Source organism: Stigmatopora argus, chromosome 19 (genome assembly GCF_051989625.1).
Source record: "Stigmatopora argus isolate UIUO_Sarg chromosome 19, RoL_Sarg_1.0, whole genome shotgun sequence".
Taxonomy (NCBI): Eukaryota; Metazoa; Chordata; class Actinopteri; order Syngnathiformes; family Syngnathidae; genus Stigmatopora; species Stigmatopora argus.
Genome location: NC_135405.1, coordinates 6,764,515 through 6,789,057, shown reverse-complemented (window position 1 = coordinate 6,789,057; position 24,543 = coordinate 6,764,515). Strand labels below are relative to the sequence as shown.

At 37.5% G+C, this 24,543-nt stretch overlaps 1 protein-coding gene across 9 annotated transcripts in view; it reads left to right on the top strand.

Moving 5' to 3' along the window:
* tfap2d (transcription factor AP-2 delta (activating enhancer binding protein 2 delta)) overlaps positions 1-21,183 on the top strand; it is a 67,083-nt gene extending 45,900 nt beyond the window's left edge. For 6 of the 9 annotated variants that reach the window (XM_077587344.1, XM_077587348.1, XM_077587347.1 and 3 more), the window contains 9 exons: positions 233-420; positions 4,471-4,584; positions 6,258-6,773; positions 10,679-10,739; positions 15,001-15,166; positions 17,005-17,123; positions 17,212-17,353; positions 18,035-18,148; positions 19,386-21,183. In XM_077587344.1, the coding sequence (XP_077443470.1) occupies positions 6,291-6,773; positions 10,679-10,739; positions 15,001-15,166; positions 17,005-17,123; positions 17,212-17,353; positions 18,035-18,148; positions 19,386-19,602 (1,302 nt within the window). In that variant the 5' untranslated portion in view covers positions 233-420; positions 4,471-4,584; positions 6,258-6,290 and the 3' untranslated portion in view covers positions 19,603-21,183. Of the gene's footprint in view, positions 1-232; positions 421-3,362; positions 4,585-5,232; positions 5,706-6,257; positions 6,774-10,678; positions 10,740-15,000; positions 15,167-17,004; positions 17,124-17,211; positions 17,354-18,034; positions 18,149-19,385 lie in introns of those variants that run through there. The other 3 variants (XM_077587343.1, XM_077587350.1, XM_077587341.1) reach the window with 3 other exon arrangements.
* Positions 21,184-24,543: the final 3,360 nt, after the last annotated feature.

Genomic DNA, 24,543 nt, shown 5'->3' with positions numbered 1-24,543 from the left:
ATTAAAATTATTGATTTAAAAGGGGGAAAATCAGGAAATTTAATATACATCTATACTCTTCATTGTAATTTGATCCTAAAACAGAAAGTCGGCACTCATGATTTACTTTCCTGGGCCACACAAAATGATGCGGTGGGCCAGATTTGGCCCCCGTGCCGCCACTTTGACACATGTGCTCTAGATGATTTAATGGGACTTTTATATATCTGTCATTTGTGTTTTTGACTTTCAGAACTTGGTATATATATTTTTTCTCCTCAAGCATGAAAAAAGAACCAAAAACCAAATCAAAAGTCTCCAAAAATACACAGAAGTGAATTAATGATTTGAACAGAGCTCAACAGTGATACAGTATTGTTATGTCTTGCACGATGCCACAGAGGACAACAGTTTGGAGCAACTTTTCAGGTACATTTTCTTGTAAGTATTAGTAACTTTTTTATTCTCTTTACACCGAGGTAGCATGATGAAATCAACTGTTTTACCAAATATACTCAAGATCAACTTTAAATGCTAGAAAAACATTTTTTAAAGGGCCGCAATCTAACAGTAATCTGCTATTAATGCATATCATATTAGTCTTCACAATATATTATCAGCAATCTAAAGTAGCTTTCCTAAGGTTCAAACCAAAAAAAATTCAAGCTATCATTACTCATATAAGCCCTTTTTTATTAGTCTTTTATCTCCCTAATGCAATCTACACATTATCACTTACAACATATACCATAACAGCTCTGTGTTTAAAGATTGCAGTTATTACTCAGGAATTACACAGTGAAACCAATGTAGAGCCTGTTTGCATGTGTTAAATATGACGTGCATGTGTGTATTATGGGCAAAAGATTGCCTTGAGAAAGCAGTGGGTTAATCTCCCCCCCAGGATGCACTGCCAAACTAGCGTCCTCTGCTGGCTAGGACATGTACAACATAGAGAGAAAAAATATTGCCAATTCAAAATTTAACGAATTTATTGACCTTCAAATTAAGTGCAGCCTTGCGTGCCATTTCAGCGATGACCCCCAAAAAAGCAGTGTTATGTCTTTAATCAAGGAAATATTAATCTCTTTATTTACTGAAGCCAAAACATTTTATTTTGGAGGATTTGCCGTTAAATTGTATGGGACAGGCCTTTATGTCAATCAAAATCGCTATATTTTTTCGAGTGATTGCATCGCTACAATGTAGGCATTTACAGTTAAAATGTTTGAATAGGAAAAGTGCATGAATGAAATCATTCCCTAATTGCATTACTATTCATTTTACAATAAAAGTAGATGAGAAATATTGGCGAGACTTTTGGCTTCCGTGTGATCTTGAAAAACTCTGGCAAAGAGAAGTTAATAAGCATCGATCCACGCACAGACGCACGCGCACCAGGCCCACTGAGCCAACAGCTGCTGAAGTTAAGTTTTAAGATCAATTTTATAGCATCGGTTGCGGCTTGATGGCTGTGGACTTTTATTAAAAAATATTGTTAATCACTGACCGTGTGGAACAGCGTGGATTGATTGCTTGGATGGAGATAAACAACTTTGCTGCGCAGGAAATGGCAATAAAAAATGGGCTACTTCGGAGCGCGCTTTATTATTAATATTATTACCATCATTATTATGATTATGAAGACGAAGGATTAAGCCTCTTCAATATGGTTGAGTTGCTGTCCGTTGGTGGCAGATTGGCCTTTACTGCACTATTTCAGCAGCAGCTGACACGTGTCTGCCCTCAATAAACCTCTCAATTGACTTCAGGACTAATTACACACACAAAGAACAACAATTAAACGCACTAATTGGCAACTCTGACCACCAATGATACCCAGACGCCCATCTTGCTGAAGTTATCAGATAATAGGCTAATAAACCGTTTGGTCACGTGGATGATTTATTTCATTTTCAACGAATACACTATTGAAGAGCAAACTGGTCAATAAAGATGTCTCTCTCTCTATTGGTCAATCTGTTTCTCGCTGACTATCAGCGACCACCTGTTTCCTGCCTCCTCACCTCACGCACATGCATGCATGAACAGAAATTAATTTGCTGCAAAACAAGGCGACGACCCCCCCAGAACCCCCTCCCCTCTGCAAACTGACAACTAAATCCCTACAATTAGCAGATCCATATTTGCATATTAACCTGTGCTTCCAGTCCGAGGCGCATCCTTTATCTAGGTCAGACACTATACTCTTAATTGCTTTTTTATTATTATCATGAGGACCAACATCGTCGAGTCTGTTTGTTTATACTCCACACCAGTCGTTATTTGTGATGAAAAAAGTTGGGAGTCCACATGCACACAAAAAAACTCGCAGGTTGGGCGTAACGGACTGATTAAATTAAATTAAAATAGGCACGAAAACAAGACGGGCGCATGCGCACTGAGGTTATAGACGCACATAGCACTTTTATACTTTTTTCTTTAACACGCACAATGGTTATCTACTATTTGATTACTACATAGAACCTGGATATGCCAAATTTGTGGAACAAAATATATGCACGCCTCTCAATGTTGTGCATTTCAACCTTAAAGATAAATATTATTAAATTAATACCTCTGACTTTTTATGTGAATGGCATGAAAGTATAACTAATGAAGAGACCTGTAATTGCATGGAACGGACAAAGACATTAAAACTCATTATGAGTTCCACACAATAAATTACTTAAACCTAGAGGATTTAAAAAGAAAAAGAAAAAAAAGGAAATATTAAAGGAGCAGTTGGAATTTCAATATCCTAATAAAATAACTATGCAAGCCGTTCATTCACATATTAAGTGGACCTTATTATTATGCACATTCACACTTTTAACTGTAATCCTCAATTGTTTTCTCACACTTGTTCTAAAAATATACCAACAAACCCCTTCTGCAGTCCCCTGCAGATAAGCAATGGCCTGATCAAAATTCTCGCCTGTGGGCTTTACTGGGTTTGGGGCCTTTCCCTGCCTCGTCAGGCAGCAGATGGACTGGCTCCTGTCCGGAGATCAGTTCGCATCTGGTGCATGCGGCACTTCCAGTCCCCGGTACAGCAGGACCACTATATGGGCACCAGTTTTAGGACCTAGGGCAGGGGTGGTGAACAAGTTTGATAGAAAGAGCCAAAATTTTAAACAATGAGAGTCAAAGAAGCATTAAAAAAAATCCAATCTGCGAAATTATTTTTTAAATGTAATTTATTATTTGTTATTAATTGCTCCCAATGAATTTGAGTGTGTTTTAAGAGAGAATAAAAATAAAAGAAACATAAAACGAGGGAAAGAGCCACAGTATATACAAAATATGATAAGAAAGCACAGAGCCGCATTCATTTTAGACGGGAGCCGCATGTGGCTCGAGAGCCGCATGTTCGCCACCCCTAACCTAGAAGGACCATGCAAATGTCTCATTGCTTATAAGTCCTTTTGCTTCCTATTCAGTAATCAGGTGTTCAATAATCTTGCTTAATTCGTGGATTACAAAGATAGTTGTAAAATGAATAAATCTTCACATTGCAATATTGGATGTCCAATTGATTATTTTTAGTTTAATTTCCCAGAACGCAACTTTATCATGCATCCAAGGAAAGTGAGAGCATCACATTGCTATATCCAGCCCCCTCCCTCTCCCACATTCATTCATCCATTGCATCCTTCCATTCTACGCGCCTCCCTGTTAAGTATTACATACCTAGCCGGGATGTGACAACCGGCCTTCGTGGAGCTGATGTGGGAAGCTAGAGGGCAAAAAAAAAACAATCTTTCCAATGCTTAATTAAAATATTTTAAAAGGCCTTGATAACTTTTTAAATGGATGACATGTGGAAGTGTTACTGATTCATACAAAAAGAGAAAAACTTAAGTGTGCAACTTCAATTGCATTTTTTTCAAACAGCACGTATAATATAATCATATTGTTTAGACACATACTTTTATTGTTCTGGTGCAGTATGAAAAATATTGTTGTTATTATTTCAGTGATGGCTGTGTAAGAGGGGTGCATGTAGGCAGGAACAGATGGGAGGGTTAAATAGTTGCTTAATTAAAGTGTAGAGTCAATGGAGGCATCTGGGCGTCAGCAGTCTGCACTTTTAATAATATCACATGAAGATTGGCTTTGCTTACAGCTGACGAGCAAGAAAAACACCAAACAAAACAAGACTGATTGGGGCTTATCTCCACCATTTATGCCCATGCGTTTGCTCTGAATGGGAGAGAATGTGACAGTTATTCGACAGTGCGTGTTCCTCCCCTCCCATCTCCATCTCCACCATAGTACTTGCTCCTCTCCAGGCTTGTGGCCGCAAGCTTTACCTTCTCGCCTTCACGTTTTGTATTGCTGTTTCTTCCTAGGCTGCCCAAGGGCAACGTCTACAGCTATATGTATTCCTGAAACGGGCTGCAGATATCCCACGGTGCACCGTTGTTTCATATTAGCCACTTTATTCGTGTGCATGTTCACCTGCTTTTGCATTTTTTTATTTTACAGTGTAAAAGTCAATGAGAAACGAATAAGGCAAAAAGAAGAAGAAAAATAGACCGTGCATTAACATATCCTTGCAAGAGCTGTAGACTCCCCCCCCCCCCCCAAGGGCGCAAGCAGGTGAGTAAAGAGTAAAAAAGATTCACAGAAAAATCGAAAATAAAAGGCATAAGAGCAGTTAGTAAAGATACAATACGATGGGAAATTGATATTGTTTTGAAATGAATTTTATTAACAAAATGCTTTGTGCATCGATCACTCCTTTTTTTCCTACAATGAAAAATAAATTGCATGTGTTCTGATATGAAATCATTACAGCAACAATCGAATCGGAAAGATTTTGTCCAAGCATCAGAAGTGAAAATAGTATTTTGAAAATATAGTTTAAAAAAAATAACAGTAGTAACAATGAAAATACAATTCAAAATTACATATGCAATTCATTGTTTTAGCAAAATGGTCCACAAACCTGTAAGAAACGTTCATAAATGCACTCCTTTTGTTTAAAAACCCTCTTTTGAATGCAAAATCCTCCCCATTATTAAAAACATCCCAAATCCCCCCTGCTCTCCATCATAAGATCTATTCTAAACATTAAAAATTCAATTTTATTCACCTGAAAATATTCGCTATAATACACAAAAATCAACTTACATTTCGAGTCCAAAATCCGCACTCATTTGCAAAAGAAAAAAAATGCAATACAATCATAAGAGCATTATAAACAAAACAAAAACCTCACAGTGAAAGCGAGCAGAAGCCCATGCATGCACAAACGGGTGAAAAAAGGAAATGTCCGCCCAAAAAAACGGGGAAAAATATTGAAATCAGCACGTGCTTCCTTATCAAGACGAAGATACAATATTTATTCCTGGTCTCTTGGGATGCTCCGCTCCGTCTATTGTCCTCCCATTCCTCAGTGCTGATGCTTAATTTTCCAAACTTCTATATTACCAAGGGACCTACGACATCAGCCGAGAAATACCCTGCAAGTACAAAATCCGTGAGCCAGCCCCGTCCGTGCAGAGGGGAGACGCTCGCCTTGCACCAGCTTTTCTTACCCTTCTTACCCACACACAGCGAGCGAGGGGGGAGACTTTTTTTCCATTTAACGCACATTTGGGGGATTTTAACGCGTTTTTTAAACCATCGTCGGAGAGGAGAGGGACAAAACCGGTTCATTTGGAGAGGAAAAAAACACAATGTCAGCGACCTTCCCGGGACTTGTCCACGACGCAGAGGTAAATGCGCTTTTTAATTAATTAAAATGGAGTCAATTGAGGTTTTTACTAGGGTGGATTTGTTTGTGGGGTGTCGGAGGAATAGTCATCGGAGTATTTAAATAGAGAAAAATATATTTTTTTATTTTTAAATAGGGATAAGGACATGGAGAGAGCAGGAAAATGGTTTTTATTCTTATGTAGAAGAAGATGTGATTGTGCGTGTATCCATTTGGGAGTAACTGGAAGCAGCAAAGTGTTGGAGAATATAAGAAAATAATAATTTTAGTTTTGAAAGGCAGCAAACGGGGTGTATAAAAGGAAAGAAAAAGGAAAATGATAGCTCCTGTTGCCGGTCGTTGGAGATGACATCTCCTTTAGGTGCTTTAAAAGCGAGGAAGAACGCACTTTGTGAGTTGTGTATTTTTTTGTCAGGGCGTGTGTTGTCATTGTTGTTGTTTTTCTCGTATTATTATTTTTTTACCCCTCTCCAAGCCAGTGCGAGGAGACGGCGGCTGCTGCTGCTAAAATGACACGGTTCCCACAGCCCGCTTGTGTTTCTTTATTCCGCAGATACGTCACGACGGATCAAACAGCTATCGGCTCATGCAGCTCGGTTGCCTGGAGTCCGTGGCCAATTCCTCGGTCGCCTACTCCTCCTCGTCCCCGCTCACCTACCCGGCGTCGGCGGGCACGGAGTTCGCCTCTCCTTACTTCTCGGCCAACCACCAGTACACTCCCTTGCACCACCAGTCCTTCCACTATGAGTTCCAGCACTCGCACCCGGCCGTGGCCCCGGAGGCCTACGGGCTCAATTCGCTGCACTCGGGCCAGTACTACCAGCAGATCCACCACGGGGAGCCCGCAGACTTCATCAACCTGCACAACGCGCGCTCGGCGCTCAAGTCGTCGTGTCTGGACGAGCAGCAGCGGCGAGAGCTGGGCTGCCTCGACGCGTACCGGCGACACGACCTCTCCATTATGACGTCACACGGATCGCAGGCCTACGGCGTCGGGATGCACCATCCGGACCAGAGACTCTTGCCTGCTGCCGGCCTGGGCCTTGCCACGGGCGGAGACGACTTGCAGGTACCCGTTTTTCAAATCCCAACTAAAAATAAACAGACACACAAATCCCAACTCATCTGATATAGGATGATACACTGTTTACATCATTCCTCGACCTAACACACACACACACACACACACACACACACATCACTTCTTGCAAGTAAGCAATTTAATGACAACAAACAAAAATGTGATAAAAGCTTATGGTTCATTAAGAACATCAAAATACATTAATTTTTAATTTAAAAAAAAGGTTCTTAAATTTATGTTTGGCTAGCCCTACATGCTTTTTTTCACATGCAGCATCACAATACATTTGATGGGCAACAAACAATACATTTGATGGGCACTGCCTAATTCAAACATAAACATTATATTTTTGTAAATAGTATATTAAAAGGTTTTTTTGTTTTTTTTATTCTGACAAAAGGACAAATAGGTGAAAGAATGTCACTTGTGATCATTAAGTGAAATCATTCACTCATTAATTTCAGAGACACTACAATAGGGGATTTTAAAGGATATAATTAAAGAAATACGTAGATTACATGATTTTGTTTTAAAATAGCAGTCTATCCAGTGAAGTATATTGTGCGATATTGTCTATTGCAGTGTTATATTGTATACTATAGCCAACAATTGTCAAAATATAGTCAAGAGCACTGCAGTGTAGTTTATGGTGTTTTGTTGGATAGTGTTATATTGTACAGCATGCTAGTATAGCATGGAGTATCAAATAGCATGTCATAACATGGCAGAGTATATATAGTACGGTATGGTATTGTATGGTTTGGTATGGTATGGTACTGTATGGTATGCTGTGATACGGTATGGTATAATACGGTATGGTACGGTATGGTATGGTATAGTGTGGTATGGTGTGGTATGGTATGGTGTGGTACAGCATGGTACAGTATGGTACGTTACGGTATGGTATGGTACGGTATGGTATGATACAGTATGGTATGGTATGGTACGGTATGGTACGGTATGGTATGGTATGGAATGTATGGGATGGTATTGGTACTGTATGGTATGATACAGTATAGCATGGTATGGGATGGTATGGTATGGCATGGAATGGTATGGTACTGTATAGGGTAGTATAGTATAGTATCAAGCAAAGCAATATTACAATGAAAATTATCATAATCTAGTTGTAAATTAACCACACACTTCATTAAATGTTGTCCAACATTGTAGTATGCCTGCAGGACCCAAGTTTTTGTAATCTTTTAAGTTGCAGCCATTTTTAGGCCAAATTTGACACGTGGGTTCTCTAGGCATATGGCCAATTCTGGTTCCTCCTGTGGTTTGATCCATACAAATCCTGTGGGCACTGGAAGTCTTTTCCAACAAATGGCAGTACTGTTAAGATGTCCATAATAGTTTGGCAATGCGGTCAATATTTCTTGTATTCTCGTCTAGTCAGGTAGTCCCCATTTAGCATAGTCTAGTCTACTAAGGTCACCCCACCCAAGCATCCATGCTCCACTGGCCCACTATTGACACCATGCCCCCCACCCCACTACAAGCATAATTCCGAAATATGAGAGGCAAAGAGGACGCCAGATGTCTGCCAGTCTGCTGACTTGGCTCGCTCGCCATGTGTATAGGTTCTTTTGCAAGGTCTATGGAGAAAAAGCGAATAATACTGCATATCATCTCGAGATCATTTGCTCGCCAGCAAGTAGCGAACGTGACCGTACAACAAGTAAATGTCAAGTCTGCACGGGGGCCGCGCCCCTGAAAAGCCAGGCGTCTGTTTTCTAAAGGTTAATTGACTGGCAGTCTATACAATCCTCGTCAAATCCGCCCTTTATTTTTCCACGCGCACACGTGACCCAGATTTTACATAAATCTTTTGGATGTAAAGAACTCGTCGGGAAGAAAAATGGCTGGATGTGAATGTGAGTGCGTGTGTGTGTGTGTGCGCGCGCGCGTTTCAAGAAAAGCGGCTAGTTTCTATTCTGCGGTCAAGGGCGGATTAACGGATCGGGCTTGTGGACACAATGCCCCTGCTCGAGTGCCATAAAGCACCATAGTTTATCCAATTACCGACTTAACGTCAATCAACTTTGTTACTTATACAACGACATCTGAGCTCATTTAAACAAGCCTCTAGTTAAACACGTTGACAAATAATGTCGCCTCTGTTAAGTATGTTGACCAACTTTCAACCATATTTGAACATGATGGCATTATTTACAAAATTTGAAACAATTTCCCTGACATTAGGTTAACATTAATGAACAAATAGAAATGTTATGTTCACGCATCAAGCTTGTAATTCAATATTACATTTTTTTTTAAATTTAAAATGCAGTATTTGCAATTAGTTTCTCCAGCTAATTTATTATTATATTTATATATTATTATTTATCTATTACAAGCAATAGATTTGTACATTTATGGCATGGCATTTAAAAAAATGGATATTCTGCATCTTGCATGAGGTTTTTTTCTTTTATTTAATTATATTTTGCGCCTTTGGATGGTATAAAACCAGCTCCGGTTTGGGGAAAAAAAAGAAAGAAAAGCTCTGTGAACCTGAGCTCGCACAAAGCGTGGACGGAACAGATGCGTCCATGGTTCCGTGGAGCCCACTGTCATCTTTTGAGAGACTTAAAGAGATTTTCATGCTGAACAAAAGCAGCTGCCACACCTTTCCACCATTACTAAGTTAATTCATGCAAGATCTCTGCATTTTGTATATTGATTTAATAATCACTTTAGCTCCGCAATGGAATAAAAAGAAACAGAACAGGAGCCGGGTTTATATGTAGCCTTCAAACCCCCCAAAAAAGACCAACTACATACAACAAGCTCCCTTTTCCCCGTTTTATTATAATGGGGGGGCTTTTTTTTCAGGAGGAACAGGCCTCCAGGCTCGCACGGGGGATTAAGTGTTTCTGAATAAAAAGAGCGTGTTCTTCTTTCTTGATGACAATGTTGATAGTGCTGATCTGGACTAAAATGCACACACGAGCTATTAAGTCTACAACAGGTTGGACCTTGTAGATATTATATATTTCATTTTTTTAATAAATGTGAAAGGCTATTGCTTTTTGGGAAGTAAAAATACATTTTTGAAAAATAGTCAACCTCCCAATGTATAGGTAGTTATTTATGTATATGGGCATATTCAGGGTAGATTGAAATTTTGATTTTATATAAAATATTATTTTGAGGTCCAAATACAATTATTCATCTGTTTAATGATAAACAGTCTGGGATTTTTTTTTAACCAAATACAATTATTTAATCTGTTGAATGATAAACAGTGTTGGATTTGTTTTATATTTAAAAATGTTTTTACGCTATGAAATATGTAAAGGTAAATCATTGTGCATTATAGGATGTAAAGGACAATTAATTTATCAATCACAATTATAATTGTAAATGTAACACTCAAGCGTGCAGTGTGTCAGTTAACACAATTCTATTCAACAACTCAATCACATCCTGTAAATTTAATTCAGTAAATCTTATATTTGAAAACAACAATTTTATGGAAAAAATGGCTTTTCCCTTTCACATCCACAAGTTAAAAATAAATACATTGATAATTGTTCGTTAATGATAAATAAGGGAACAAATAATCTGCAATTTCCATAACTGCCCTTCTTCACTGATTGGGTGCCAGAAATCACACGCTTCCCAATTTTTTGACATCATTATTTCATGTTTCTTGCCTTAAGATTTTCTCTTTATTCTATTTAGAAATTGATGGATAGTGATTGCTTTGTGTCCATCAGACAATAAAAAAAATGTTAAATATCCATTCACTATTTTGATCTGACGCTCCATGTGACTGTAGCAATTCACACATAGATTGCACTTGTTGTCCTCGATCACCCCAAGTTTGCTCAAACAAGGGGTACAAAGTGATCGTCAGCTAATGAGCGCGTCTCCCTCCACAGGGCTCCGTGGAGGCACAGTGTGGGCTCGTGCTCAACGGCCAAGGGGGCGTCATCCGGAGAGGTAAGACCCACTTCCACTTGTCTTATGTTTCCTTGTGTTGCTGCGTTGTATACCCCAGGCCGTGAACACTCGTGTTCTGACACGACAAGACAAGAGAGCAAACACTACTCCGGAACACTCGGCTGGTGTGCTGTCAGTTTATTACACTTTCGCTTGGGTACATGCTGATGACGCCTATTTCCAGCCTAAATCACTTTAGCAGTCACTAAATGCCTTGAAAAGAGAATCCCCTTTACTAAATATTTTGTTTGGGATTTATTTATCATGGTTTATATCAGTACGGGTCGTTTTTTTGACTGCAGTCTTTGTGGGGTATCAAATATAATATTCTAAATTTGATATCCCATAAAAACTGCAGATTGGAATACCTACATGCACAATTATTTGGTTATAAAACTGATAAGGCTCAATTTGGTCAATTGAATTCCTAATTTTCTACTAAATTGATGAAATTCATGAAAATGAAAACAACAGATGGTATAAATAATGACTGCAGTCATTATGGGATATCATAATGTAGAGTGTGAGTATTGTGAGTATTTTAAAATCAACAGTATTTTGGAATAACTGCATGCAGAATTATTTGATTATTATATCATGAGGTTCAATGCAGCTTAATCAAATGCCATTCTGAACATATTCTTAGAAATCATCAGATTTTATCAGATGTGAAGTTAAAAATCAATTTGTAAACAAATGCAATCAGTGTCAATTGTTTATATTTGACTTATTGGAAAAAAAAAATCTGAAGGATATTGATCATTTATAGGTCCGTTTTTTGGGACGACAATCCTTCCTCTGGTTTACCAAAGTGTTGCGATTTTTGAAAGAACTCATGCGTGTGTTTGTTAGAAAAATCATCAGGCCGGCGCGCTTTTCCATACGGAGAGGAAAGCTGCGTGTCTCCACTTTAATTTTTCATCAGGCGGGCCTACTGAGGTGTTGGGGGCTTTTCTCTCGGATTGACGCGGGAATCCCTTCGCTATCACATTCGGTTAATGGTGCGCAGTATTTGGCCCTGAGCTCAGCCGCCGCAACCATCACAACCAATAATCTTTGCTTTAGTTCGCACTCCTGTATCGATAGCTTCTCTCGCCTCGGGCGCACGCTTTGATATGCTAATGTAGAGCGGGGCCCCGGATTCAGCCGAGATCATATTAATGTTGTTCTTTCTGACTACGGCTTTGCAGGCATGAATATTCACATATACAACCCCCACCCTCCTCCTTTTGATGAAAACCAGTCAAGGAACGCATTCGCCATTAAAAGCCGGCTGCACTTTTAACTCTTTCACTGCCACCCCATCTACGGTGTGTTTTGAAAATAATATCATTGATATTAAAACCCACATCAACAGAGACGTCCAATACATTTTGACTCCACGTCAAAATGGATTGGACGCCTGTCGCCGTCACCGCGAGACAACGAGTGAACCACCGTGCGAGGCCTACTTCCGGTTCCGCGCGTGACATCACCTCGTCGTTCCCACGTTTTTCCGCCAAGCAAGAAGCCGCGTGTAAACATTGTTGTTCAACTATGAGAAGAATGACATTGGGCCCATGTTCTTTTTCTTTAATTTCCCTGGCAAACTGGTTTTAAAAAGGCGCTTGATTCCGCGTGTGATCCCGCCCGCCGCTCGCGCCGCAGCCCGAGGCTACTCTCCGTTGCTTAAATACCGTTATCGCCTCTGGGCCCGCACGCTTCGCTCGCTGCACTAGCAGCAATAGCTCGTTTCGATTGCCCTTGGCAACATAAAATACAAACTACTTTGTATCAAAACATTTTTAGGGGAATTAATAGGATGTGAACCCGCGGCTTTCAGAGGCGCGCGCCCCCTGTCAGAGCGCGTGATTCTGACAGACAGGTCACATACTAGAGTGGAATCGGACGCATGCGCAGATTAAGTAGTTACTGGTCATTCTACAATTACAAACATTCGCAACCATCACATTTTAAATCAACCATTAGTCTGCATAGGTTTTGTCCGGGTACTCCAGTTTCCTAAAAACTCAAAATTGTCTCTAGGTATGTATTTGTGTGGAGGCATTATTATTAGTTTTTGATTGGCTGGCTGGTAATTCAGGGTGTTCACGGCCTAGTCCCCATTGTTGGCTGGGATTGGCTCCAGCACCCCCGCAACCATCATGGGAATAAACAGCTTTGAAAATGAATCAGTGAATAAGAATGTAACAATGTTGTCTCTTGTAACTATGAGAGCATTTCATTGAAAAAATATATAATAAACATAAAATTTCTAATAATTATTGAATGTATGTCGCACAATGACTTAAGGCATGGGGTGTCAGACTCGGGTTGGTTCGCGGGCCACGTTAACGTCAACTTGGTTTCATGTGGGCCGGACCATTTTAGATATAATATTTAGATATATTTTTATAAATGAATTAAAAGAACTGGATTAAAACCCCTGAATATTCAATTTTTTATAGATCTAAAACAATGTTTATTTGAGCTTTTTTTAAATTTATTTTTAGATTTTACAAAATGATTTTTGAACTAAAAACACAGAAAAAAATATTTAAAAATTACAATCATTTATTTAAAAGGGGGAAAATTCATTTTAATTTGATCCTAAAACAGAAAGTCGGCACTCATTATTTACTTTCCCGGGCCACACAAAATGATGCGGTGGGCCAGATTTGGGCCCCGGGCCGCCACTTTGACACATGTGATTTAAGGGATACACTGAATTTAGTAATCACAGTTTTTCAAAAGCATGGGAACAGCAAAGGCATTTTTATTTTTTCCAATTGTTTAACCTTTAGCTTGATTCATCTCACTCTATCTTATGAAAACGTGTTATTAGTATGATCAGAATTGGAGCAATAACATCTAAATATCTTCTATTTAAGATCGATTATTATAGAATTAACAGTTCCCCTACAACCCAGTTGCTGTATAAAGTATTGCAAATCATGTTATAAAATCATATACAATGCATTGATCTGTGCTGAGGATATCAAGACTATAATACTTTAGCACCTAGATATTATTTATGAGTATGTTTTGAAATAAGGTCCGCTATGTTTCCTAGAAATAAAATATATTCAACTGCCTTCTCGTAATGTAACACACACTGGTGCTGATTGTGAATAATACATTTTGAGCAGTAAAATGTAGGTTAGAGAGCCTATCTTGGTGGCCAAATGTACCCACATTGGCCACCCAAAAATGACTGGCGTGGGCATCTTTGCCTGCAGCTCTTGTTCTCTTTGGCCTAAATGGCATCTTTCTCTCCATTTCCATCACATCCGGCGTGGCCTGATAACAAAGCGACACACCCTGCTGTTAGGTTTGATAATGAGGCAGATGAATAATAGAATATAGCCCACAGTACATCAGACATGCAGCAACCTTGTGTTTTAGATGCTTGGCACGTTAGTTTAAGTGAAAGTTGATTAATAATAGGCTCTCTCATCTTGAACAGTCGATACAATATATTCCAGGAGGAAAGCAAAGACTCATTCAGATACAGTTAATAAATAAGAGCCTTCAGTGTTTTATGGAAGATTTTGCAAGCACCTGATAGCAGCTTATCAATGTAAAGTGATAAAGTGAGGCTTTGTTTGCTCACACATAGAAATATTAGTTTAAAGCTCAACTTTGCGTGTATGAAGTCTGCATATATAGGAATATAAAAAGGAAGTGATTGACTGAAAAAAAGGAGGCTATTAGTCAGCTGTCAAGCGCAATCATATTTCTTGTCACAAAACAAGAATGGAAATATGGAAACAGTGTAGTCAGCTATAATGGAGGAAAAAGTCATTGCAAAATGACTATAATAAATCTATGGTATAATGGTATTGGTTGACCAGCCAGGTAACAAATATGGTTTATTTGGAAAATGTATTCATCTGCATTGTTCTTAGTACAAAAATTCTGAAAGCGTTTTTAATGATAAATGCACTACTGGATGGAATTCAAATTTATAACCATCCAATCACATGATTGTTTTGGGTGAGTTAAATGATTTTTGAAAACAATATTAGTATTGTCTGACAGTAATTTATAACATTTTGCTGGGTTGTAGATCTGATGTCATGAATTTTATAGGCTCTTATGTTTACTCATAGAAGCTCAGCGGGATCTTGGCACATTCCCACTTTCTTCTCAAATTTTGTTGTTATTGAGTTTTTCAACTAAATCACTTGCACTTTTAAATAGTGCTCTGCTTTCTGTCACAGTGAAAAAAAATCTTACGTGGTACTTTTGTTCTGACAAATTGTTATGTATTTTTGTGCAGGGGGAACTTGTGTGGTGAATCCGACAGATCTGTTTTGCTCGGTACCAGGTCGACTGTCACTACTCAGCTCCACCTCCAAGTACAAAGTCACCATTGCAGAGGTGAAAAGAAGACTGTCACCACCGGAATGCCTCAATGCCTCTCTACTGGGTGGAATATTACGCAGGTTTGTGAAGAAAAAACTAACAGAAATGTCACATTACGTTTACAGGACCCTAGACAGCGCTTATACGTATAGACTAAGGACACACAGTATACTTTGCATTCATGCACACAGTTAAAACAAGTGTTCTTCAATGATATTGATTTAGAGGGGCAATAGTAATTGAGGAAGATTGTCGAGCACTTTTCAAACGTTAATCTATTTAATGAACTTTGAAGAGCGCTACATGAGTCTTTGTAGAGCTCAGATAAAAGAGAGGATATGCCGGTAGAGTAGCGTTCAGCACCACTATTGGCGAGTCTGAGGAAAAACCGTGCGAGGATTAGAGGAACCAGAGGCTTGGCTGTGTTATCGATGCGGTTACGAGACAAAGAAAGCGCAGACAGACCTAGATTGATGGTTAACTCAGGTAACTTCCAAATTATGAAGAAAAACTATGATGATAATGAATAATACTGTTCAATAATAAAGATTAAAGTAATGTTGGTAAATATTAAGTAAACTAACAACCCATTTCAGAGACAAACACTTTACACAAGTTTGATTTAAGTGTCATATTATTATTATTATTAGACATTTGGCGGCACAGAGAACAAGTGGTTAGCAGGTTTCCCTCACAGTTCTGAGAATGAGGGTTCATGCCAGCTATCCTGTGTGGAGTTTGCATGTTCTCCCCGTGCCTGTGTGGGTTTTCTCTGGGTACATCCAACAAGCATGCATGGTAGGCTGGTTGAATACTCTAAATTACTGCTAAGTATGCGTGCGAGCTGAATCATTGGACGTCTCCTTCTGCCCTGCGATTGGCTGGCCACCAATTCAGGGCTACTGCCTAAAGCACATGTGTCAAAGTGGCGGCCCGGGGGCCAAATCTGGCCCGCCGCATCATTTTGTGTGGCCCGGGAAAGTAAACCATGAGTGCCGACTTTCTGTTTTAGGATCAAATTAAAATGAAGAGTATAGATGTATATTAAATTTCCTGATTTTCCCCCTTTTAAATCAATAATTGTAATTTTTAATCATTTTTTTCTGTGTTTTTAGTTCAAAAATCATTTTGTAAAATCTAAAAAAATATTTAAAAAAAAAGCTAAAATAAACATTGTTTTAGATCTATAAAAAACTGAATATTCAGGGATTTTAATCCAGTTCTATTAATCCATTTATTAAAAAAAAATCTAAATATTATATCTAAAATGGTTCGGCCCACATGAAATCGAGTTGACGTTAACACGGCCCGCGAACCAACCCGAGTTGGACACCCATGGCCTAAAGTTAGCTGGGATGGGCTCCAGCTCCCCCACAATGAATGAATTAATACAGGAATATTAGACATTTTAACATACAGCCAAAAAAGCTACGAATTAGTAGTTTGATGAATCTCAATCCAAACTCAAAGATCCCCCACCAAATGCCCATCATATTCTTAATTTAAATAGAATTAGCAACATGTATTGTCACATATCCATGTGGAACAAAAAAATGAAAATGACATGAATCCAAAATAGTATGTATTTCATGAAAGATAAATGCTCAAACAAGAGACGTAAAGAAGCTCAAGGGGAATTAAAACCTGAAAGCATATTAAATATGCAGATATGCTTGATTAAAGAAGTGATAGTTGTACAGAAAGTGACACATTTTAATCTATTCCGACTTTCATTTATGATTATGATGTTGTCATAGTAGTGCAATGAAATATTGTCTACGTACTGTATTCCTTTATCTATACTCGACTCTTCTAGCCAAGACGAGTTGTATTTTGGAACAATTCCCAAGAAAGAGAGAAATCTAAATCTTCTAAAAATATAAAAGACGTGACATAAAACTCATCTACTCTTTTTCAGAGCCAAGTCAAAGAATGGCGGTCGCTGTCTTCGGGAGAAATTGGACCGTCTCGGCCTCAACCTACCGGCAGGACGGAGAAAAGCTGCCAATGTCACACTGCTTACCTCCCTGGTGGAGGGTGAGTTTTTTTAATGTTTTCATTCTGGAATCGTGTATTTTTTTTCGTCTGCATCCCTCTCATCAGTCTGTGATGTATATGTATGCAGGAGAAGCGCTCCACCTGGCAAGAGACTTTGGCTATACCTGTGAGACAGAGTTTCCCAGCAAGGCGGTGGGCGAACATTTGGCCCGGCAGCACAATGAGTCGAAAGAAAGTAGCGCACGGAAAAAAATGGTTTTGGCTACAAAGTGAGAAGACACACAAGCACAACACACACTCAGCACACATCCAAAAAAACAGGTTGCGCTCCATTCTCTGATTCAAATACATTTGCATGAGAGAATGTTTACATTTAAAACACAGTAAATTACTGACAGGCCAATTCATACTGAAATATTGATACTTTCAATACTGAATTTTCGAATTTATATGTATTAATATATGTACCTTATTGATCATAATTGCATATACCATTTGGAAGCACTGATTTTCATTGTTGCAAAATAGTCAAATATCTTAATTTGTTTTTGTCTGTTATTGGTAAATGTGATACATTTTAAATGATTGCAGGCCAATTCATATTCAAATATTGATACTTTCAATACTGAATTTTTGAATTGATATGTATTAATATATATACCTTATAGATCATAATTGCATATACCATTTGGAAGCACTGATTTTCATTGTTGCAAAATAGTGAAAAAGCGTAATTTTCTTTCATCTGTTATTGGTATATGTAATACATTTTAAATTATTGCCACAAGGGTAAAATTAATTGCTGTTATTTCTGTCTTAAATAAACCAAATCCCTTCTTTAGCATAACCTAACATCAGACATTCCTCCCCATACACTAAATAAATTTATTTAAAAAAAACAGTATAGCGCTTTAGATCTAGGTCACTAAATTTTGTTTTATTTCTATCAGGCAAATTTGCAAGGAATTCCAGGATTTGTTGAGCCAAGATCGTTCTCCTCTGGGCTCCTCCAGACCAACACCCATCCTGGACCTGGATATTCAGAGACACCTTACACACTTCAGGTAATTAAAAAAAAAACAGAAGAAAATACTCTGTAACACTGAAATATTTCTTTTTTTGAGCTTGGTGTCGCTGCTAGAGCAGAATTTAAATTTAGCATCAATTAAAGTAAACTATTGTTGTGTCAGTTTGGTCTCTACTGAGCTATTTGCCATTTGCAAATGTGGCAGCTTTGCTGTTTCTTATGGGAACCTCATGAGGGAGGCTCAGGTGGGAGGACCAGTTGTCTGATCAGAAAGGTCATGAGTGATGCCTCCCTGTGGAGAAAGTTTGAGTTAATCCACAACCAGGCAAGAGACATGAGTCATTTATATAAGAATTAATTAGAGTGAGTGCTATGAGATCATGTAACAGTGACTGATGAGCATAATGTTAAACATCATTGACGGCAATGAGTTTTCTTCCTACGAAAAACGTAATGATGAAAATAAAGACAACTTCAAATTTCATTTGCAGTAAAGCAACCACATATTCGTCAGTAGCTAGTAGTACTGTTTAAGCTGTTTTTAGTTCAAAAATAATTTTGTAAAATCAAAAATATATAAAAAAGTTAAAATAAACATTGTTTTAAGCTTTTATTTACTAATATTAATTGATTTCATCCATTTTTTAACACAATTTGCTTTGTTTCTTTAACTGTTGTCATAGTGCATGTTGTAAAAAAAATCCCAATTTGCCATTTTCGGTGACGAATGGGTGATCAAATTGCCGGATAATCCCCCTGATTTATTGAATACAATTTCACATAAATGTATAATTAGTTAGAGCACAGGTGTCAAAGTGGCGGCCCGGGGGCCAAATCTGGCCCGCCGCATCATTTTGTGCGACCCGAGAAAGTAAATCATGAGTGTCAACTTTCTGTTTTAAAATGCAGAGTATAGATATATATTAAATTTCCTGATTTTCCCCCTTTTAAATCAATAATTGTAATTTTTTAATCAATTTTTTCTGTGTTTTTAGTTCAAAAATCATTTTTTAAAATCTCAAAATATATTTAAAAAAAAGCTAAAATAAACATTGTTTTAGATCTATAAAAAACTGAATATTCAGGGCTTTTAATCCAGTTCTTTTAATCCATTTCTAAAAAAAAAAAAATCTAAATATTATATCTAAAACGGTCTGGCCCACATGAAACCGAGTTGACGTTAATGCGACCCGCGAACCAACCCGAGTTAGAGAGTCTGCAAAAACACACTTGCTATAGTTCTTATATTTGATTTACCATCTTCTTCTCAACAGTCTAATCACTCATGGGTTTGGCACACCGGCTGTTTGCGCAGCTCTCAGCACTTTCCAAACAGTCCTGAGCGAGATGCTCAACTATCTGGACAAAAACTCAAGTGGCAAAACAAGCGGACCAACCGATCAACAGATTAACAGCAGCTCGGAAAAATCACAACTCCGGAAAGCAACTGAGCCGCAGAGCAAAGACGGGAAAACTGAAAAGACTGAGTAGTCCCAACTGCCTGCTCCCCTGTGCCTTGGAGCTGTGTGTGCGTGTACGAGTGTGTGAGTAAATATGTGTGCGTATGTGTGTATTTATTTCTTTATTTAATTAAGTTAAATCATTCTGGACTTACACCGGGCATTCAAAATCAGTATTCCATTGCTGGATTGGTATTTGCACAACACAACATTTCCTGACAAGAAAGGATTTGACCATTTGAATGTGTTGAAGATTTATAAGCCTCATGTTTAATCTATGATCTTGATTGACAGGTTCCTAACATTTTGAAGAGACAACACAATAGCATACCTTAAACGCACAAGGGAATGCTTTTGCAATTCCTACACTCCACAAACAGAAAATACACAAAAGAGCACTTACTGACTGTTTTTTTGTTTTATTGTTTTTTGTTATTGTTTTTTAAGTTCACAAACCCTACTACCAGTTTGTTTACCATGTGAACAGCAGAATATTCGACTGTTTTTCCAACCAAGCCTGGAATGATACAATACTTTTTTTTACGAGAGTTTAGTAAGATTTCTTATGAAATTGATATTAATATTGAAATCTTCATATTTGAGTACACATGTGAGCTGTTCCACAAAAAAAAAGATTATCCTCTGGGGAAAAAATGCGTGTATATACATTTGCTTGTAGTATACATATTTTTAATAAACTCTCACCTCAGAAAGTTTTCAAATTTTGCATTCAAAAGTGGTTTGAGTGTGTTTTTATAACAAAAACATACATAAATATTCTCAAAGCTAAATGCAATGCCTCAAGTGGTAGCATAAATCTACCATACATTATAGTATGAGGGCTAAAGGTCACTTTGTTTGAATAAAGGATAATTGATAAAGACTTTTGAAAACCCCAACATGCTTTGTAATGTGCTAAAATATGATGGAGAGAAAAAAAAGTGCCTCTTTGCCAATTCTGATGAGATTATAAATAATTTTGAAGTTTTGGAAAGCACCTCAAAACACAATAAAGACATATTTTTTCCAAGGTGTCCGTGGAATAGCTCACATATGATTAAATAATATCCAAGATAAGATTCTAAATTTTAGCAAGGTTTAATGCTTTGCAACTAATATATGATCTTAATGCAAATTTTGTGTACTAAAATATTGCATCGCTGCAATAACATCAAATGAAAATAGTCAGATTTGGACATTGTATATCATAACTTCATACGATTTCTTACTAAATTCTCCTAAGAATACATTGAATGTCACAACTGATGCTATAGGCTCCGTTGTGATATGTGTGTCAAGATGTTTGAGTATGTTTGTGAGGTTTTTTTTAAATTTAATTTATTTTTTGTAAAGCGTATGATGGGTCCAAGTGAGCCATTTTGTGACAGTGACTCAGCAATGACTATTTCTTGTGCATGTCCATGTCTATCTTTGTACACTCTCCAAAACCACAGTTTTTGGTCAACACAAGCTCTCTGACTGGCTCATGAACATTTGTAAAGATATATATAAATATTTAAATTACTTTTTCTTGTAGGATTTGGATAATATATGTGTAAAACCCCTCCATAAAAAAAAAATCTGGTGTTCAATAAATACGAGTTGCTATGTGTTCTATTGTTTACTTTGGCCTCCATGTGTGTTACATGTGGTACAAATTCAGATGCACACACCCAAACAAATACAATAGATAGAAAGTAACTATATAATGCTGCCTTTATATCTAAAAGTAGTTTCTTTTAATTGCAGTGAAGTGAGGATCTTCCTCCATTTCAAAAGCCTGTTTTGTTTGCATGTGCATCACGTTTTCTTCTTTCAAGCTGAGTTTTGTCAATTCAACTGTTTATAGAAGAAAAAAGGTTAAGATTAGGATAGGATTGCAGTTGCCTGCTGATGTCTCCATCCATATATTTACTTGTTAATATTCCAGTCATTTGAAAAGGAGGTCATGCTCACAACTTGGCATTAAAATACAAAATCAGTCACTTTCACAGAGACACCTCCACCGGTTTGTCACATTCACTCAATACCGAGAAGCTTCAGGTGGGTACGTGATCTATCAGGGAAGACAGTGATATGTGATGGAAGGGTGTGCCGTGGGTGTACAATTGTCATATGTTACACGTTTGCTGCTATTGTTAGATTTCACATTATACTTGTTTTCCGGGATTGATATGGCAGGAAGGATTATACCAAACAAACACACAAGACTTAAAAAGTTGAATTTACGTAACATTTTAAGGGAATATAATTGTTCCATTCACTAATATTGTTAAATGATAACATAACTATGTGCGTAAATGTCAGTTTTATATCAATTTCACAGGTTCACAGACCAGGATTGATTTTTTACCAATTTCATCATACGCAGCTGGGTATGATGACAATTATGTCCGATTATTATTATTAGTAGTAGTAGAGATTTAAAGATACATTTTATTATTAAAAAAAAATGTTGATTTTTTTTTGTCACTTTAACAATAGACACATTTGCAATTTAACAGAATCAGTAGAGATAAGATTAACAGGTACTCACTAATAATGTAGTAGTTTAAAAAAATAGTCATTATATTTTACTTTAACAGCAATAATTATTATAAATGACGTTCTATCATTACTTTTTAAATATTGTAATTGCTATTTCAAAGTCATGTTTACAGTTCATTGACATTCTGGACCAATATATGAAGTAAACTTTTGATGATTTAAAAAAAACTAAAACACCCCAAACTGTTCAAGTCTGTTTAAAAATTTCCCATCACGTCCTTAACATAATAATGAGCAGACGTTTGTTCACCTTTCTCTTTGTTTTCTCTGTTGCTGTTTGGCTTCAACAGGAAGGTACAGACGAACTCTTCTTCATAGCTTGCGGGCTTTTCCTCATTAAATCAGCCTGTTCCCAATATCCTCTAAGCAAAAAATACAACTCTTTGTGTCAAGATTCTTGCCCTGTTAGTTGAAATGTGTGCCTAATTGATTATTTTGATATTTTACAGCCTTTATGGTTGAACTATAGGAGTCCTAGACGTATAGCTGTATATATATATATATATATATATATATATATATATATATATATATATATATATATATATATATATGTATATATATATTCATATATACACACACCGTATTTTCACGACTATAAGGCGCACCGCATTATAAGGCGCACCCTCAATGAATGACACATTTTTATTTTTATGTGTTTAGATTGTAGTGGTGAATTTAAAATAGATGTTTTATTGACTATATGAGGACACTCATAACACAAAGTACATCTAAACCTCGTATCGTAAGTTTACACTTGTAAATTTTAACAAAAAAATCTTTCAAAGAGTTTATCGAGTGTGAAAAACTTGTAAATCAGGGCATGCGTATCTCAGAGCACAATTGTACTTTTCACCTACACTTTGTTACAATTACCTGGAAATGAGACGTGATGAACCTATAACATTTACATTTGCATCGAGTGGCAGTGGATAGAGCAAAGCAGCTTTGAAGGAAGCGGCAGCCCACAGGAGAGAATGAATGTCAACAAACAAATATTAATGTTCAGACAGTATATGGCCCCCTCCAACGTGAACACTCTGTTCTATGCAGTACGTGATGTAAAATGATGTTTGTTGCTGTGAATCAAAAATATCTGCTTTTGCTGGAGGATTTTCCCCACTGACTCACATTAGAAACAAGCATCTTGATGAAATTTAGATAAAAAGGAATCCATAGATTATGCCTCAAATTCTGTAAATGGGCAAACTTTAAGAATGAATTGAAATGAATGTGTGGCAGATATATTTACCATCACATCATAAAGTTGGTTGGATCTAATGATGATCCAGTTTCTTGCCATAGAAGAAAGTTTGCCAATTTGAATAGACATTTGAAACTGACAAACGCATGTTTGCAATGATACCACAGCATAATCTCAATACATTATATCCTATTTGAACCCTTTCATGCAGGAATTATGATAACCTAAATCAGGATTATTTTCTCTCGTACTTTTTACAACTCTCTAGGATATATTAAAATTTATAAAGTTGCTGTCAACTGTAGACACCACTTCCCTAAAAGGGCATGAAGCATCCAACACAGGTTTACTCCCTCCAATATGTCTTCCTGAAGTAACTTATATGATAAACACAACACAACAATATCATTTTGTAATCTCCATTCAAGGCTAATTAAACACTCCAAATTGACTCTAGACTAGTTACTGCTCTCCTTGTGCCCATCATTGGCTGGCAACCAATTTAGGGCTCTACTCTAGCACCCCCGCGACCCTCAGGAGGATAGGCAGCAAGAAAGATAAATGAATAAATCAATTATCTGTTTTCTACTTCTTGGTGAGAGGTCTGGAAATTGTCATTTCATGTTATTAACTAGGCTTTAGATCACAATTGTATTGGCTGAATATAAGGCAATATTATATTTCAAGTCATTTAAGATATGTTTCTACCTTGTGTCCTTGTTACTGGCCTGTTGCTAGTTCATATGATGCTCTAGCGCGACCCAGTGGCATTATATTAAACTACAATATGACTGCAAAACCTTTAAATTATTTGAAGACCATTCAATGCCTGTATTTATGATAACATAGCAAAACAGAAAGGCCAGATCAGGTAGGAAAAATTTAATACCCCACCTGAGATTGAAAAAATTACAAATGTGGCTGACGGGTATAAATGCCACAAGAAAGCCACATGAGTTGTGTTATTGTGAGTAAGCGTGTGTGGTATATGTTATGTATGCTGATACATCGTGTGTCAAAGCCCTGCAGGACAGCAACACAAATGCCTCCAGACCTCCAGATTGTAAAGACATCTGCCATTGCTATCAGTCATATGCACCCTTCCCCATTCCTCCCTTTTTGTTTGGATGTGTGAGTGAATGTGTGTGTGTCGGTGGAATAAAGACACCAAAAAATGAATGAATCTTTGGCAGCAGGTCATTTCAAAGTCCATGCAACAGC